We start from the raw sequence: 15,901 nt of genomic DNA, 5'->3' as shown, positions 1-15,901 counted from the left end.
GGGAGGCTGGGCATAGGAATGGGATCTTCCAACCCTTTTTATTTTTAAACGATCTCACACAAATACAGATGGAGCTCAGTGTGACCCCTTAGAGCTGAAATTCACAGCACTCATAGGAAGCCATAGCTGGGGCATCTTCATACAGAATGAGCAGCCCTGGCTGTCAGGGAACAAAGTCCCACACATACTGAGTTTCCTGTTGTCCAACTGAGCCTCTCGAAGGAGAAAAGGCCAGAAGTATTTAATGGTCATCCCAGCATTAGAGAGGCAGAGGCAGGAGGGCTGGGTTCCACTCTAGAATGAGCTACATAGTAAGACCCCTATCTCAAACAAGGAGAGAAGGAAGATTAAAGTATTGCCATATATCAACCCTTCCGAGTTATCCAGTCCAGATCTCCATCCTGCTTGGTCCACTCTTTACTAATTAACGACATCTCCACTGTAAGGCATCTCAGTTTTAACCCTTTATCTCAAGCCCTTAAACCCACCCTTGAACAGTTGTCCTGTGTAAGTTAAAGATGTGCGTCTTCCAATCGTTACAGGGGTCTCTTTCCCCTTACTCCTGTATCTGTTCTCACAGCCAATATTTGTGGGGAAACCCAAACAAAGTGACCTTTGAAGCTGAGTGCAAGCCAGGCATGACAGCGCACACCTTCAATCCCAGCCCTCAGGAGGCAGAGGCAGGCAGACCTGAGATTCCAAGGTCATAGTGAGGTCCAGGGTGACCACGACTACTTGCTGAGGCCACTTCTAGAAGGAAGAGGAGGAAGAGGAGGAGGGGGGAGGAGGAAGGAAAGAGGAAGGAGGAGGAGAAAGAAGAAGGAGGGAGGAGGAAAGAAAAGGAAGAAGAGGAGGAAGAAGAAGAAGAAAGAAAGGGGGAGGGGAAGGGGGAAGCAGGGAGGAGGGAAGGCGAAATTTAAGGCCAGCCTGGGCTACATGAAACCCTCCAGGTCTTTAAGGATGACTGTGAATCTCTACTGCCACCATCTGGCCCTATCTGCTAACCATCTCTCCTGATGTCTCCTAACAACAAACCTGGTCGGCTTCCATTATGGGTTCCCTTCAACCTGCTCCTGACACGACAAAGCTTAAAGGCTCTTAAAGGCTACACTTGTTCATTTTCTTTCCTGTGCTGACGAAACTCCAGGGCTTTCCCATGTCCTCAGACTGAAATCCCAGCTCACTACAATGTCCCATAGGTCCCAGCCCTCTAAACCTTTCCTTATTGCTGAGACTCCAGGGGTAATCTACCTTCAGATATGAAAATCTCACCCTCTTCACCGAGTTGGGTGTGGTCTCTCCACTCTTCAAATCAGCCTCCAGAGTCTACATCGACACTAGTTCTTAGGATTTGTTATGGACTAAGTCTTTGTAAAACATGATCTCGGGCCAGAGAGATCTTACTTACTGATAACCTGGACAACCGGAGTTCAATCCCCAGGACCCAGGTGGTAAGGAAGCCAATCTACAAGGTTGCTCTCTGACCTCCACATGTATGTCATGACACATGCACAGAGACATTAATAAGGTACATACATGCTTGTAACTGACTAAGATTACAGTGCACAGCAGCTGGGGAGTCGGCTCAGTGGTTAAAGCACTGGATGCCCTTTCAGAGGACCAGGGTTCAATTCCCAGCAATGACATGGCGGCTCACAACATCTGTAACACCACTTCCAGGGGGTCTGATATACTCTCATCTACCTTCTACCTCTGCTAGGACCAGGCTCATAACAGTGTACAGATATATGCAAGCAGGCTAAGAATGGCTTTATTTGGAGATGTGACCATGTTGGAGTGTGTCACTGTGGGCTTTAAAGCTCTTGTCCTAGCTACCTAGAAGCTAGTCATCTCCTAGCAGCCTTCAGACAGAGATGTAGAACTCTCAGTTCCTCCTGCACCATCCTGCCTGGACACTGCCATCTTGGTGATCACCCATCTTGGTGATAATGGACTGAACCTCTGAACCCGTAAGCCAGTCCCAATGAAATGTTGTCTTTATAAGAGTTACCTTGGTCACGTGTCTGTTCACAGCAGTAAAACCCTAAGATACCAAAGAAAAGCAATACCACCATTGAGGAAGAGAATGGGGCGATCTTGACATTCCTAACTGCACACTGTGGCACAGGCCTGTGCTGGGGAGGAGAGGCCGCGTCCTGCTCCGTAACATTGACTTACTTCATGACTTAGTTGATGTCCTAGTTATGTTGACTGCTGGATGCCAGGTCAAACATAAGATGCAACAGCAGAAAACCACTGTCTGACTCCCAGACTCTGCGCTAGCTGCTGGCGCAGCTGAGACATCTCTGCTCTGTGGTATCCAGGGTCTCAGCTCACTGACTAGAAAGCCTGAGGCTGGAAGCAGTGGCTAGCTGACTGCTTGCAGCCTGGGTTCCTCGGCAGGCGGTGTGAATCTGGGTTCCCACACAGCATGGAGGTAGCGGCTTCCCAGGAGCAAATGTGCAAACTGCAGCACCTGACTAGGAAGCTCTCGAAGCAATACAGTGAGAGCGCTGAGGCAGGGGAATTGGCTCAGGGTTCGAGCTTTGGGTGACCTTTCACTGTGTCCTCACAAGGTAGACAGGGAGGAGAGGGAGAGAGAGATCAGACAGTCATGGGACTAAAAAAACTGGTGAAACCAAGCTCTCTCCTGTCTTCTCTTCCCCTAATGAAGGCACCGACCCACTGGAGCAGGGCCTTATCCTTATGACATTTATTTACTTGTTTCATTTATTGAGACAGAGTCTTACCACGCGGCCCTGCTAATCTGAAACTCACATTCAGATGGTCCAGGCTCAGCCTCCAGGGTACTAGGGTCTAGATGGGTGCTACTACACTTCATTTCATCCAATTATCTCCTGAATGCCTACCCCGTTGGGATTTGAACACTGGAATTTCAAGGAACAGTCCTGGCGAGCCACCACAGCAACCGTCTGACAATGCCCGTAACGGCTCGAAGGGATTGGCCGTACCTTCCCGAGCTTGGAACTCTGCCAGTTCTGGCAGCTACCCAGGCCACTTTGCTGAAAGAGTTAAAAGACAAATGTATTAAGCACAGCTGAATGGAATGATGGGTAATAGTTGGACAAACAATATACTTGGCCTAAAAGCTTGTTAGGAAGATCAGAAAAATATGATCTTTGGTGAATTAGGGCTTTGAATAACACGTCCTGGTGTTTTCTTGGCAGATAGGGGTTTCTATATGATCCCTTTCCCCACCTCTCCCGGGCGCACTGAAAATCCTAACACCCAGTAACAAAGACCGCAACCCTATGGGGGGCGGGGGGATTAAAATGGAGTTAGACCCTCGCTTGCATTACTGTCAGGGCTCATCATAGTCTCTTCTTCATCTGCTTGGCTTGCTTCCTTCTTAGGCTTAATCTCAAAAGTTGAAACTTCAGGTCTAACTCTTCCCCTAGTCAAAACTCCATGATTTAACAGCATTTCTATGCCGATCAGCTCTCAACCTCAGCCTGCTCTGCGGTCAGGCCAGAGCTTTAGGCTCTGGGCTCGCACTCACTGGTTTGGTTACTTCTTACCTCTGTCTCCCAGTCTACATCAGCTTTCCACTTTACACATCAAGTCACTGTCTCCATAGCAACAGCTATCCAGTTACTCAAGGTAAAATTGTAGGCGTTTCCCTTTCCAGTCCTGTCAACCTAAAGTGGTTATCAACACCTCTAAGACATCCATGTCCATTTCTGGTGTTACCACACCAAAACCAGCCACTGCTAGCCCTTCCATACAATAGTCTCCGATACAGGATCCGGCAGACAGAGCAATTAGCGGAGTTGAAAAATTAAAAACATTTCCCAGACATACCTACAGGAGGGTCTGGAACTGAGTTACTCAGTGAGATGTAAAACACTCTAAGGTCACTAAAATGCAAGTGTTTGGAGAGGTTGTAATAAGCAGGCTTGTACCCCACTTCTTGGCCAGCTTCATGGGTTAGCCATTGCTGTGACAACCGTGGCGGTTCCCAAACTCACCACTGTGGGGCTTCCTGGGGTGGTTCCCCTAACTGTCCCTCCTCTAAGCCTTCCATTGGTTTATGTAAAAACGCCTTATTCCTTTGTGGTCAAAATACCTGAGTGAGACCTTAAGAGATGGAGCATCAGCAAAGAGCGCTTGCTGCCCTTGAAGAACACCTACGTGTAGTTCCCAGCATCTACCTCAAGTGGCCCACAACTCCCCGTAACTCCAGTTTCAGATCTGATGCCATCTTCTGGCCTCCACCCACAAGCACATGATGGCACACACACACACACACACACACACACACACACACGCGCGTACTAAATCTTTTTTAAAAACACCCAAGCGCTTTCTGCTTCCAACTCTCTCCTCTCATAGGTCTTCCTATAGCAACCCATTCTCCATCAAACACAATTTAAGTCACCCAGTCCCGCTCAGAATTCCCCAGTAGCTTCCGACCACATCTAGAGTACAGGCTAAGAATTTCACTAGGATCCAACAACCTAATGGTCAGGCCTCTTCTGTAGACCTCTCTAACTGTATTCAGCCACGGGGCTCCCTAGTCCCCAGTCCCAGCACTTCTACCTAAATCTCTACATTTAATCCACACACAGTGTTCTCTCCCCTTCTCTATCTGGTCTCCCATGATTAGGTTACAAGCCCTGCCCGCCCTCCCAGACCTTACTTTGTCTTTGTTTGGTTTCCTAACATCTCTAGAGGATATGCATGCTGACCATAGGGACAATGTGCCCTCATGTCAGCCCAGGACTCACGTCTTGACAGAATAAACCTGAGAGAAACTCAAGGGCAGATTTTACTCATTACTCTATCAGCAACAACTGCGGGATTTTTGATTTGTTTTGAGACAGAGCTCACGTGGCCTTGGCTACCAGCCTGGAACTCCCTATGTAAACCAGGCTGGCCCCTGCCAGGGATTGTAACTGCAAGTCACCAGGCCGAGCTCTGCAAATTATTGTTGAACATTACTGAGGATGGTATAATATGGACATCAAGGCACAGGTGGTAGTATAGCAAACTGTTATGGGACATAGTATATTTAATTATTTTTTTATAGGAGTAAAAAAAAAAAAATTCCTGAAAACAAGCCCCTTTAAACACTGCTGCTAAAACTTGTCTACCCAAAAGGAATGTATTTTTTAAAATGTGTTTGATACAGGAGAGGAAAGGGGATTAGCGGGTGGGTTGTGGTTGGTATTACTGCCAAAACTTTGTCTAACTCCTCTGCTCTTGCAATAGCCTGTTACTGGCTTTTAAAGATAAATGAACTGTTAGTCATGTCCCTGCTCCCTCCCTGTTCCCACCTGATGCCTTTCAACGGGGCTGTGGGGAAGCAGCACCACCTGCTGGGCAGAGCCGGTCCTGCACCCACACAGGCATTTAAGGCCCTGCTGTCAACCAACCCTGGAAACATCAGTGACTCTCAGCCACCAAAGCCAGCCTAAACAGCAGACCTCTCAGCTCCAGAATTGCTGATTAGAGCCAGCTTCTGAGATTTCTCTCCCTCAAACTACGGTAAAACACTGGAAGTCAGTGCTACTGAGGGAAAAACACCAAAATATATCTAGCTTGACAAGGAGTCCCTTGCCCCCGGCTATAAACAGAGAGACCGGGAAAAACCCAAATGTTATCACACACATCTGACTGCATGTATGCCTGTGGACCACACGAGAGCCTGGTGCAGGGAGAGGCGTCAGATGTCCTGGGATCAGAATTAGATGGTTGTGAGCCACCGCAAGGAATCAAACTCCAGTCCTCTGCAAGGACCACTGAGCCATCTCCGGCCCCTTAAAGATGTTTTTGATTTTTGTTTTTAATTTTGACTTATTGTTGTTGTTTGGCTGGTTTTTTGTTTGAGTAGCCTTGGAGATCCTGAAACTACTCCTATAGGCAAGCTGGCCTGGAACAGAGTTCCTACCTTTGCCACAATTAAAGGCTTTCCTCCAGGGCTGGGATTAAAGAGATGTGCCACCACACCAGGCTGTCTCTCAAGTCCTTACTTTTCTAATTGCTGTTATTAAAGGATAATCTGTCTGCCATCTGCCCATGAACTTGTCTACAAATATATATGTACGCATGAAGTGAATCCTTTCGTTGGATGTGATTTCACCATTTACAAATTATTCCCATTTCTATGACTTAACATGAATTTATTCTATTTCCTAGTGACAAAACCTGAATCAATGTAACATTTTTTCCTGTCCCCTTCCTCCTCATATTTCCAAGACTTTACCCCTTATCCAATGCATCCCCCCAAAATGATTCCTACACCATTTTCTTAATTACAAAAATAACTATTTCCTTTAAGTATTTTTTTAATATAGCCTTTTAAAAAAACGAGAGGGCAGTGGTGACCCACACCTTTAATCCCAGCACTCAGGAGGCAGAGGCAAGTGGATCCCTAAATTCGAGGCCAGCCTGGTCTACAGAACAAGTTCCAGGACAGCCAGGGCTACACAGAGAAACCCTGTCTCAGAAAAACCAAACATAACACAAACGAGAGGGCTCAGTGGATAAAGTTCCCTGCCACTAGCAAGACCCACAGCCTCCGTCTGACCCCTGCCCCAGATGGAAGGGAAGAGAACTAACCACCACAAACTGTCCAGCCTGTCCCCTTCCTCCCTCTGTGTGTGTGTGTGTGTGTGTCTGTCTGTCTGTCTGTTTGTCACACTCACACACACACACACACACACACACATGCACACACACCAATTAAAATGAGGGGGCGAAAACCATGGTTATCAAAACGCCAAGAAACTTTCCTTACACATTGAATGCTGTCTGAATTAAGTCGAAATAACGTTTGAATCCAAATTGAAGTGACGCAGTGACGTTCATTTATACTGTTAAAACAGACATGCCTCGCACACACCCAATGCAAAATCTAAAGAAGTTCACTCTCCCAGTGGCTTCGGCCTCGCTTTCCTCTCTGCCTCTGACAGAGTGAGGCACAATCCACACGTCTGTATGAAACTGTATGAGAAGAAAATGCCTTTATTAATTAATGACACGACACTGACCCATCAGAATGCATCAGAATAAACAGTGCTGTTATAAAATTTACATCTTTATATCCATTTCAGAGGAAGTGTTACACATTAGAGCTCTTTGTGCTGTTACACTGGTTTCAATAGAACATTTTTAAAAAAAATAGTCATTAACATATACTCTCAAACTGTGTAAGACACAGAAAGGCAGCTATAAAACACGATAACACTGGGGGTTAGTGGAGCCCGCCACGGCCTCAGCTGTTCCGAGCACTGCTCAGAGGCAGGCTGGTGCTTGTAGCACTGTTCCATCCTGACTGACCAGACCACCTGCTCCGGATCTGTTCTCTGAGCAGGGACAGGGCCTCAGTCTTGTGGACGCTGGGCCGTGAGTCCTTAGTGCAGCGGTGGGACGTGACCTCGAGGGACAGGGACGGTGGGCTCCTCGTATGGGTACCTTTGAAGCAAGTCCAGTCTTTAAAATAACACAGGCTCTGGATAATAATTTCTCAGAACTAGCTTTCCACTTGGTAAACAATTTGATAAACATCACAAATTTGATTAGTATTTTGCAGTTTCAAATACACCCCGGGCTTGGTAAGACAGATTTATGGTCTACACATAAAGTGTCTTTACATGAATTTGGTCTTCATGGAACGGACAACTTTTCTCACATTATGTGCCCATGGAAACTAATCTGAGCACATGTCCATGTATATACCCTTGCACATGTCTGTGTGCACACATAAGTACGTTACTTTTACAGTTAGAATAAAGCTAGACACTAGGGGACGGCAATTCTTCCTCAGACCTGGCTCTAGGTGGACGGCAGGTAGAGCTCGCTGAAGGACGTGATGAGGTTGTAGTATGTCTTCTCGTCGTCAGTGAGCCCCGCGTTGCCAGGTCGCACCACCACAGCCACGTGCACGTCCGCCTCCTCAGCAGCACTGGCCTCTGCGGAATCAGAGTACAGGTCAGACACCAGGGCCTGACGCCCAAGGTGACAGCCTAAGACGAGAGAGGGCAAGTCACCAGGGAGAGAGAACTGGGTGTGAGCCAGGTGGATTTTGTTGTAGCTAAAAGGTGGCACAGTGAGGAAGAAGTCTAAGTCTTTACATATATAAATTCTACGCTAAGGAGCACCTAATTGTATGTAGCAGAAAACAGCCTGTCCTATTCTACGCTTTAATTAGAACCACTGATGAATGCCACACAGGCTGCTCTGGCCCACGCCCTTTGTCCATTCTTCCAAGTCACCCCAAAGAGCTGAGCTGTTTCTCAAAGGGCAGGCTGTGGGGTCGAACACCAATTATTAAGTAGATCAGGGCGAAGGAGTCCTATGATCTAATGCAGGTAAAGTATATGCTCTCACCATCTCAGGTCCCAACATGCCATGCCCCTGCCTAGACTCCACAATTTCCTACTCTTCAAGATTCCACTCAAAACCTGCAGCCCCACCCTGCATTACAGAACCTGTGTGCTCCTTACAGCCCGTACTTAGCTGCCCTAGCAAGGGCTTTATGACTGTCCATCCCCTCTCTAGGCTGTGGTACTTATGATCAGGCATTGAGCTGGTGCTGGGTGAAGAGTAAAGACAAGAGCAGTCAGATGAGATTAGGTAAGCCGGGTGCTACAGGAGACCTCTCTAATGTACCCTGGATTACAGTCCTCTCTCCATTTGACTTTTATGTGAAAACCATAGCTAGCATCACCTGTAAATGCATCTACTGCGTGCTAGGAACCACCCTTGACAAACTTGAGGACAACGTAGCCCCCGCCTTCATGCCTACCCCATTCTCTTGCACAGCTCAAAGGAGCCTCCTCCTTACCTTGCCCCTGTCTCTAGACACCGAACTAAGCCAGCAGCAGGCCTCAAACTTCCAACTGCCAGCCTGACACGATGCCCAGTGCTCTAAAACAAAGGCTGGCAAATCACATCGAGCCACTTCTGTGAAGTTGTACTGGCACGCTGCTACACCTGTTCATTTGCATACAGTTCGTGACCGTTCCTGCACTATGAAGACAGGGCCGGCCGAGGAGCTGACAGAGACTCTGGGAACTGAAAGGTGCATATTTACTATCCCATCTTATAGAAAAGGCTCGCTAACTCTTGACCTAGGCACTAAATACTTCAAGTGTGCTCTGCAACACTACAAGCTACAATTCCAAGAAGGCTTTCATTTCCCTCTTCCATACTTTAAGCATCATTTGGAATATCAGCTTGGTTTTATGCCCTGTCTTGGTAGAGAAGGGATGGGGACGTGATACAGAAAACCTCACAGGACCAGAGACAACAGAAGAGTAAAGCAAGCAGCCTCTACCTTCCCGTTCCAGCTACGGATCATCCACATCCATGTTCTGGCCCTCCTGACTGTGTGCACGCCTGCGCACCCACGAGCTATCCTTAGCGGATTTCATTTAAGGCTAACTAATCCTATTCTTTAACATTGGGACTATAGGCAGGCATGGTTTATAGCCCACACCTTTAATCCCAGCATCCGAGAAGCAGAAGCAAATGCCAGAATGGTCAGGACATGGAGAAACCCTGTCTCAAAACAACAACACACAAACAAAACCAGACAGAGCCGGGAATATCTACTGTTTCTTCACTGTACACATCTGCTTTTACTCAAGTTAGAAATTAAGCTGTAGAACTTCAGCCCTAGAGAATCGCTTAAATGAAATGAGAAAGACTTGGAACTTCGGGTGTACGCAGATTAAAAGTACCTAAACACAAAACCATAATGAAAGCCTAAGCAGTCCTGAGGAGGTGTGGGCAGGAGACAGCTGAGACGGAATGGGCACTTGCCACCAGCGCTGACAGCAAGAGCTCAATTACCCAAACCCACATGGACAAACAGACAACCATCCCCACCTCACACACACGCATCGTCTTCTATTCTGTGGACAAGCAGCTCAATGTACAAATGAACAAGAGTTAGAATTAGTGTGTGTACACACAAGTGTGTGGATGCATGTGCTGTGCATGTATACCCATGGAGAGAGAAGACAACCAAGTGTCAGTCCTCAGACACGGGTGACCTTTTCCTTCTGACACGGGTCTGTCACTGGTCTGGAAGGCCCTGGGATCTGCCCGCCTCCTCCTCCTGAGCACCGCGGTGACGCACACCAGCCACTTTACAAAGGTGCTAGGGAACAAGCATTTCGACTGAGCTGCCTTCACAGCCCTGGGAGTTACAATCATGAATAGAACCTAAGTCAGAGAAAGACTGAAGGGTCTGGGATCACAAGATAAACTCAGCTGGCGAGACGGCTGCCTGGGGTACAGCCACAGAGCAGACCTTTAATTCTGTCTATGGGGTAACCAACTATGGAAAGTGCTACTGAAATTAGAAGCAACCAAAGCAAATTCAAGCTAAACCAGCTAAACTTACCAGGACAACACAGGAAAAGTTGGCAAATTATCATTCTTCACAGAAACACTGCACACACCCTGAGCTTACGGTGATGGGAAGGGAGTCTCCTTGTACTGCTCCCCAAGTCCCGTAACAGCAAAGTACAGCTTCAACTCAGGAAGCAAGTCCACAGAGAAGTGCAACCAGAGAACGTTCCACTGCAGAGTATCGGGGTCCCCGCTATTGATTTCCTGCCTCGGGCTGGAGCAATGGCTCCCTTGTTAAGAGCCTGGTTGCTTTTCCAGGGGAGCTGGGTTCAATTCCCAGCACCCACATGTTGATTCACAACCATCTGAAACTCCAGGTCCAGGGGACCCAATAAGCTCACCCCACTTCCACAGACACATACGGGTGTGCCAAATCATCCATGAATATAAAATAAAAATAAGTACATCCTTAAAGAATAAATAAGCCTTGGCTTGCTTTGTGTATCTGCTTCTCCTCCACTGCAATCAGGTATGTAAAAGAAAAACTTCAGGGGCTGGAGAGGTGGCTCAGCGGTTAAGAGCACTGACTGCTCTTCCAGAGGTCCTGAGTGCCATTTCCAGCAACCACATGGTGGCTCACACTCATCTGTAATGGGATCTGATGCCCTCTTCTGGTGTGTCTGAAGACAGCTACAGTGTATTCATAGGCATAAAATAATAAATAAATCTTAAAAAAAAAAAAAGTTTTAAAAAAAAGAAAAGAAAAACTTCCAGGATGTGGAAGAATATAAGCAGTTTACAGAACTCCAGCCCAGCCAGACACACAGGAGAGAACCTGGTCCAAACCTCAGGGTAACAAGGCACTGTGAATGCTGCTATCTGCCAGATTACAGATTCCCGCCAAGCTACCAAGGACTGCAAACATACCTTTCTCTTTAGTAGCAGGGACCACTGTGACAGGCTCATGTGTGCGCACAATCATTTTTATTATCTTGGCCTCGCTTTCTTGAAAGAGAGTCGCTCACTGAACCAGAACTTCTCACCTGAGTTAGGCTGGCTGGCCAGCAAGCTCCTGGAACACGATGCTATGTGGGTGCTCATGGTTGCAGAGCAAGCACTCTTACCTACTGAGCTACCTCGCTAGCCCTGAACCCTTCCATGATGTTCCCTTGGAACGTGGCCCAGACACCCACTTATGCCACGTTAGGCCACCACACATGAGAGAGCTGCCACGGTGGATGGTGAGCTGCACCCAACAGGCTCAGGCAGTTCATCACCGGTCTCCGCCGGGCGGTGGGAGGTTGGGGACCTTGGGAAAGGGCCTTCCTGGCAGGTACAGGCCAACAGAGGGTCTAACCCAGACCTGCTTCCTGAGCGGTGGCTACGGCAGAGGGCAAGCCGCTCCAGGGCCCACACCTCTCCCACCTCAGAGGCTACACCCTCTCAACAGTACAAACCTCGCCTCCCTTCAAGCTTCAGGCGCTGCATCACCATGGCAATAACACCAGGCCAACAGCAGCTACCCACCTACGGTGACATCCGTGAGAAACAGGATGTTGTTGGTTGAACAACCGATGCTATCAGCAATCTTCCGGTAACTCTCACTGTCCACTTTGTGTCCAATCTTGGTGTCAAAGTGACCGTCGATGAGCTGAACCAGGGGAATGGAAAGGACTGGTCAGTACAGATCTTCACCCTGCAGGCCTTCCTCTGAAACGCATGCCGATCACAGTGACTGCATCTCACAAAAATTTACTGAAAAGATATCTAATGGACTGCTTTACAGAAACTACAAAAAACAAGAGTTTTACGGTAATAAAAACGTCGCATTTGGTTCTCACCAGCACTGCACTATGCCCTCCACTCCAGTCTGCACTCACTGTTTACTTCTCGGACTGGGTTTTGCTCCAGATGTTTGTAACTATTAAAAAGCTGATGCTGCACACCTCTGTTCTCTGACTCACCGAAGGCGACTTTTACTACTGAAGCCAGGAGGTAGGTATTACCATGCCCCATGCACTTGCTCTGCTGTGTACAGACTCACTCACTGCTGACCTCACTGCACACAGTGTGCATCTGTATCTACAAAATGACCGTCATCTATTCGAGGTTCCACTACTGGTTTAATATCTGCTATAGAAGACAAAAGAATATATATGTTCTTTTATATATAAAACTATATGGAATATGGCACCATCCAAAACCAAAATGTTCCTGAATATCCAACATAGGTCCAGAAAATACAAATTCCGAGATGGAGGCACAGCTAGGTGACATAGCACTTTCCAAGTATTGCAGGAAGCCACGGGCTCTAACTCCCCTCAAGAAAGTAACAGCCAAACTAATTCTGTTTGGTCAGCCCTTCTGAGAAGAGGAGGAGTTTTGAGTTGCTGACTGTTTGTATTAAAAAAATAGTACATCTACTTTCTAATGTGTCAGCATGTTCATATACACTTGTATCACTTTATACATAGAGTAAAACATATACATTAAATATAATACATACATATTATTTATAATGTATACATGTATGTATATATTAAAAATTTATAAATAAAATAAAATATGGTTTTAGTAGTAGCCTCATCAGAATTACTTAAGGGTGGGTATTTAAATGTATTCTACACCTCCACTGACAACTCAAACTTCCTAGCAAAAGAAACACTGCTTTTCATATTTTGATGTTTGAAATAGTGAGGCCTCCTTGTGGGCCTCAGACCCACTGTGCAGGCAGGCTAGCCTGGACAGTGTGACACTATTACCTTAACCCCGAGTGCTGGAATAACAGACGCTCTGGCACGCATAGCTTGGAACCTACACTTTGTATACCAGAGAGACAGAGAGAGAGAGAGAGAGTGTGTATATGTGTGTGTGTGTGTGTGTGTGTGTGTGTGTGCATCCACCCTGGGTTGCATGAAAAAGGCAGCTGAGTGAGCCACGCAGTGGGGCAGTAAAGCAGCCCTGGTTTGCGCTCTCTGCATCAGTTCCTGCATCCAGGTTCCTGCTTGAGTTCCTCCCTAACTTTCCCAAATGACTTGATGGGGCAGTGAAAGCCAAGCAAATCCCCCCAAGCTGCTGCTGGCGGAGTTCTTACCACAGCCTTAGCAAACAAGGTCGGACACCAAGTAACCTACCTCAAGAATGTCTCCCTCTGTGGAATGGCCGAAGAGCAGCTTCTGTGCCTCCACGCTCCCTGAAGAATAGATGTATACCTTCATCCCAGCCTCTCTCCACCTTCTGACTGCAGGAACCACATCTGCAAAGAACCTGGAGAGAACCCGGCAAGTTACACGGCAAAGGCACACCGTCCAGCCAGATGACAATCAGACACTGCACAGATGCCACGCCCTCCTCTGCCTTGGCTCCAATGCTAGCCTGAGAGGCAATTCCATGAGACAGGGATTCTTGTGGTTCTAATCAACAGGTCATTGGACTTCCAGGATCACAGATTAAAACCAACAAGTTTGACAGATGGAAGCGTATTTAACAATAAAAAAATACGAAGAAATGAACTAAGGAAGTGAGCAGTGGATGGAGAGATGGACCAGAGTTAAGAGCACTTGCATGTTCTTGCAGAGGACCTGGATCTGCTCCCAGCACCCACACAGCACCTCACAACTGCCTATAACTCTAGTTCTAAGAAATCCAATGCCCTCTTCGGACCTCCATGGGTACCAGCATGTATGTGGTGTACATAACTGCTGGGCCATCTCTCCAGCCCTCTCACTTTTCCTGTCTGCAAAAGGCACGATAGTTGTGAGAGGCAGGGCAACAATGCTGTCACTGGGACCCAGGGTCACTGGTGTGCCATGTAAGGTTCAGGGAAGCCCACCTCCCAACATCACAGATGTACACCATCACACCAGGCTCAAGTTGCCTCTTTTTAGGAAGCTATTTTAAAATAGAACTAAATGTCTCCCCCCTGGCCCCAAAGCCCCACATGCAGAGGTACTATGCTGAATGAAATACTTCTGAAAACAAGAAAACAAAACAGCTCATTTGCTACAAAAAGGCAATACTGATCTGATTCCCCCATCTCTCTTTAGACAGGGTCTCTTATGTAACCTTCCCTTGCCTGGAACTCAGAGATCTGCCTGCCTCTGCCTTCTAAATGTGCGGATTCAATGTGCATGCTACGGTGCCTGGCAATTTATCACCTTTCACTGACTGCACCTAACAGAGGGGAGAGAGGAATGCGAGGTTACACTGGGCTTTGAACTGCCTTATCGTGAGCGCACATACTCTGCCTTCATGCGGCCAGCCGTGAAAGCTGCCTTCCACATGTGGCCTTGCAGCTGTTTGAGCGCTGTGGTCTTTCGGTCATGGGACATCTGCCAGTACACGTTGTCCACCACAGCCTGGATCATCTGCTGCAGATCACTGCCAGAAGCCACGGGTATCGGAACAGCCCCGTCCAGATGTGCATCTTCCTCGGCCTTCAAATCAGACACAAACTAAGTTTATTCATGCACTCATTTAAAAAGCATTCTATGCCTACACTTTCACACACACACATGTACCATGCACACGTGTGTGTGTTTTTAAAAAGATACAGCAGAAACCAGGCAGGACAATTTTTTTTCCAGCAATCAGTTATCCTGAGAACTGCTAAAAATTAATCTTAAAGGAATGACTGGGCAAAATAGATCATTAGATAAAAAAGTGCTTGCCACCACGCCTGATGACCTGAGCTCAATCTCTGAGACCTATGTGATCAAAAGGAGAGAAATGGCTCTCAAACTGTGCTCTAACCTTCACAAGCACTCCATGGCACATTCATATTCTCTCTCTCTCTCTCTCTCAAAACATTTTTTAAAAATATATGTCATTCTAGAATACTAGCTTGTGTTGCCTTTCTTGCTAAGCCAAAGGCATGCTGTGTGAGAAGAAAAGGGCAACGATGATTATAAGTCTGGTGTGCTGAGTCAGTTGATAGCATACACAAGCCGGACTGATTAACACCTATCATGTTCTCAGTGCTTTGACTGGAGAGGGAACAGGGACAAGTATCATTACTCAGTTTATGGCCAACAGAGAGAAACCCAGAAAGTGACAGCACTGGCTCACTTCCGCCTCTCTTGGCCACAGTGCTGCACTGGGTAGAGGACCATCAGGAGCCATTGTAGAAGACCCGAGTAGAAGCCAGGCATACCGGTGTACACCTTTAGTCCCAGCACTTGGGAAGCAGAGGCAGCCAATCTCTGAGTTTAAGACTAGCCTGGTTTACAGAACAAGCTCCAGGACAGCCAGGGCTTCACAGATAAATACTATATTGAATTATTAAAAAAAAAAAAAAAGACCCAAGTTCAGTCCCAGAAGACTCATGTCAGATGGCTGACAAATGCCTGTGAATCCAGCTCCGGGGTTATCTGGTGCCCTCCTCTGGCTTCTGTAGGCACACACAGACAGACAGACACACATACACAATTCATTTACAAGGATTTTACAACAATACAATGCGTTATCTAAACCTAAGAGAATATGTATGTATAGAACACTTGTTGAGACAATAAAAAAGATACCCTCAAGATACGTAGGAAAATACTGCATGACTCAAAGGATGTTCCAGTTATTTCTA

The 15,901-nt window shown here is 47.1% G+C and overlaps 1 protein-coding gene across 8 annotated transcripts in view; it reads right to left on the bottom strand.

The window, feature by feature from the left end:
• Positions 1 to 6,807: 6,807 nt before the first annotated feature.
• Enoph1 (enolase-phosphatase 1) overlaps positions 6,808 to 15,901 on the bottom strand; it is a 29,898-nt gene continuing 20,804 nt past the window's right edge. For 4 of the 8 annotated variants that reach the window (XM_030254776.1, NM_001163035.1, XM_030254775.1 and 1 more), the window contains 5 exons: positions 14,566 to 14,759; positions 13,458 to 13,590; positions 11,851 to 11,974; positions 7,792 to 7,934; positions 6,968 to 7,437 (listed from right to left, as the gene is read on the bottom strand). In XM_030254776.1, the coding sequence (XP_030110636.1) occupies positions 7,798 to 7,934; positions 11,851 to 11,974; positions 13,458 to 13,590; positions 14,566 to 14,690 (519 nt within the window). In that variant the 5' untranslated portion in view covers positions 14,691 to 14,759 and the 3' untranslated portion in view covers positions 6,968 to 7,437; positions 7,792 to 7,797. The other 4 variants (NR_027990.1, NM_026421.3, XM_011249550.3 and 1 more) reach the window with 2 other exon arrangements.

This window comes from Mus musculus, chromosome 5 (genome assembly GCF_000001635.26).
Source record: "Mus musculus strain C57BL/6J chromosome 5, GRCm38.p6 C57BL/6J".
Taxonomy (NCBI): Eukaryota; Metazoa; Chordata; class Mammalia; order Rodentia; family Muridae; genus Mus; species Mus musculus.
This window is presented reverse-complemented; position numbering and strand designations above follow the sequence as displayed.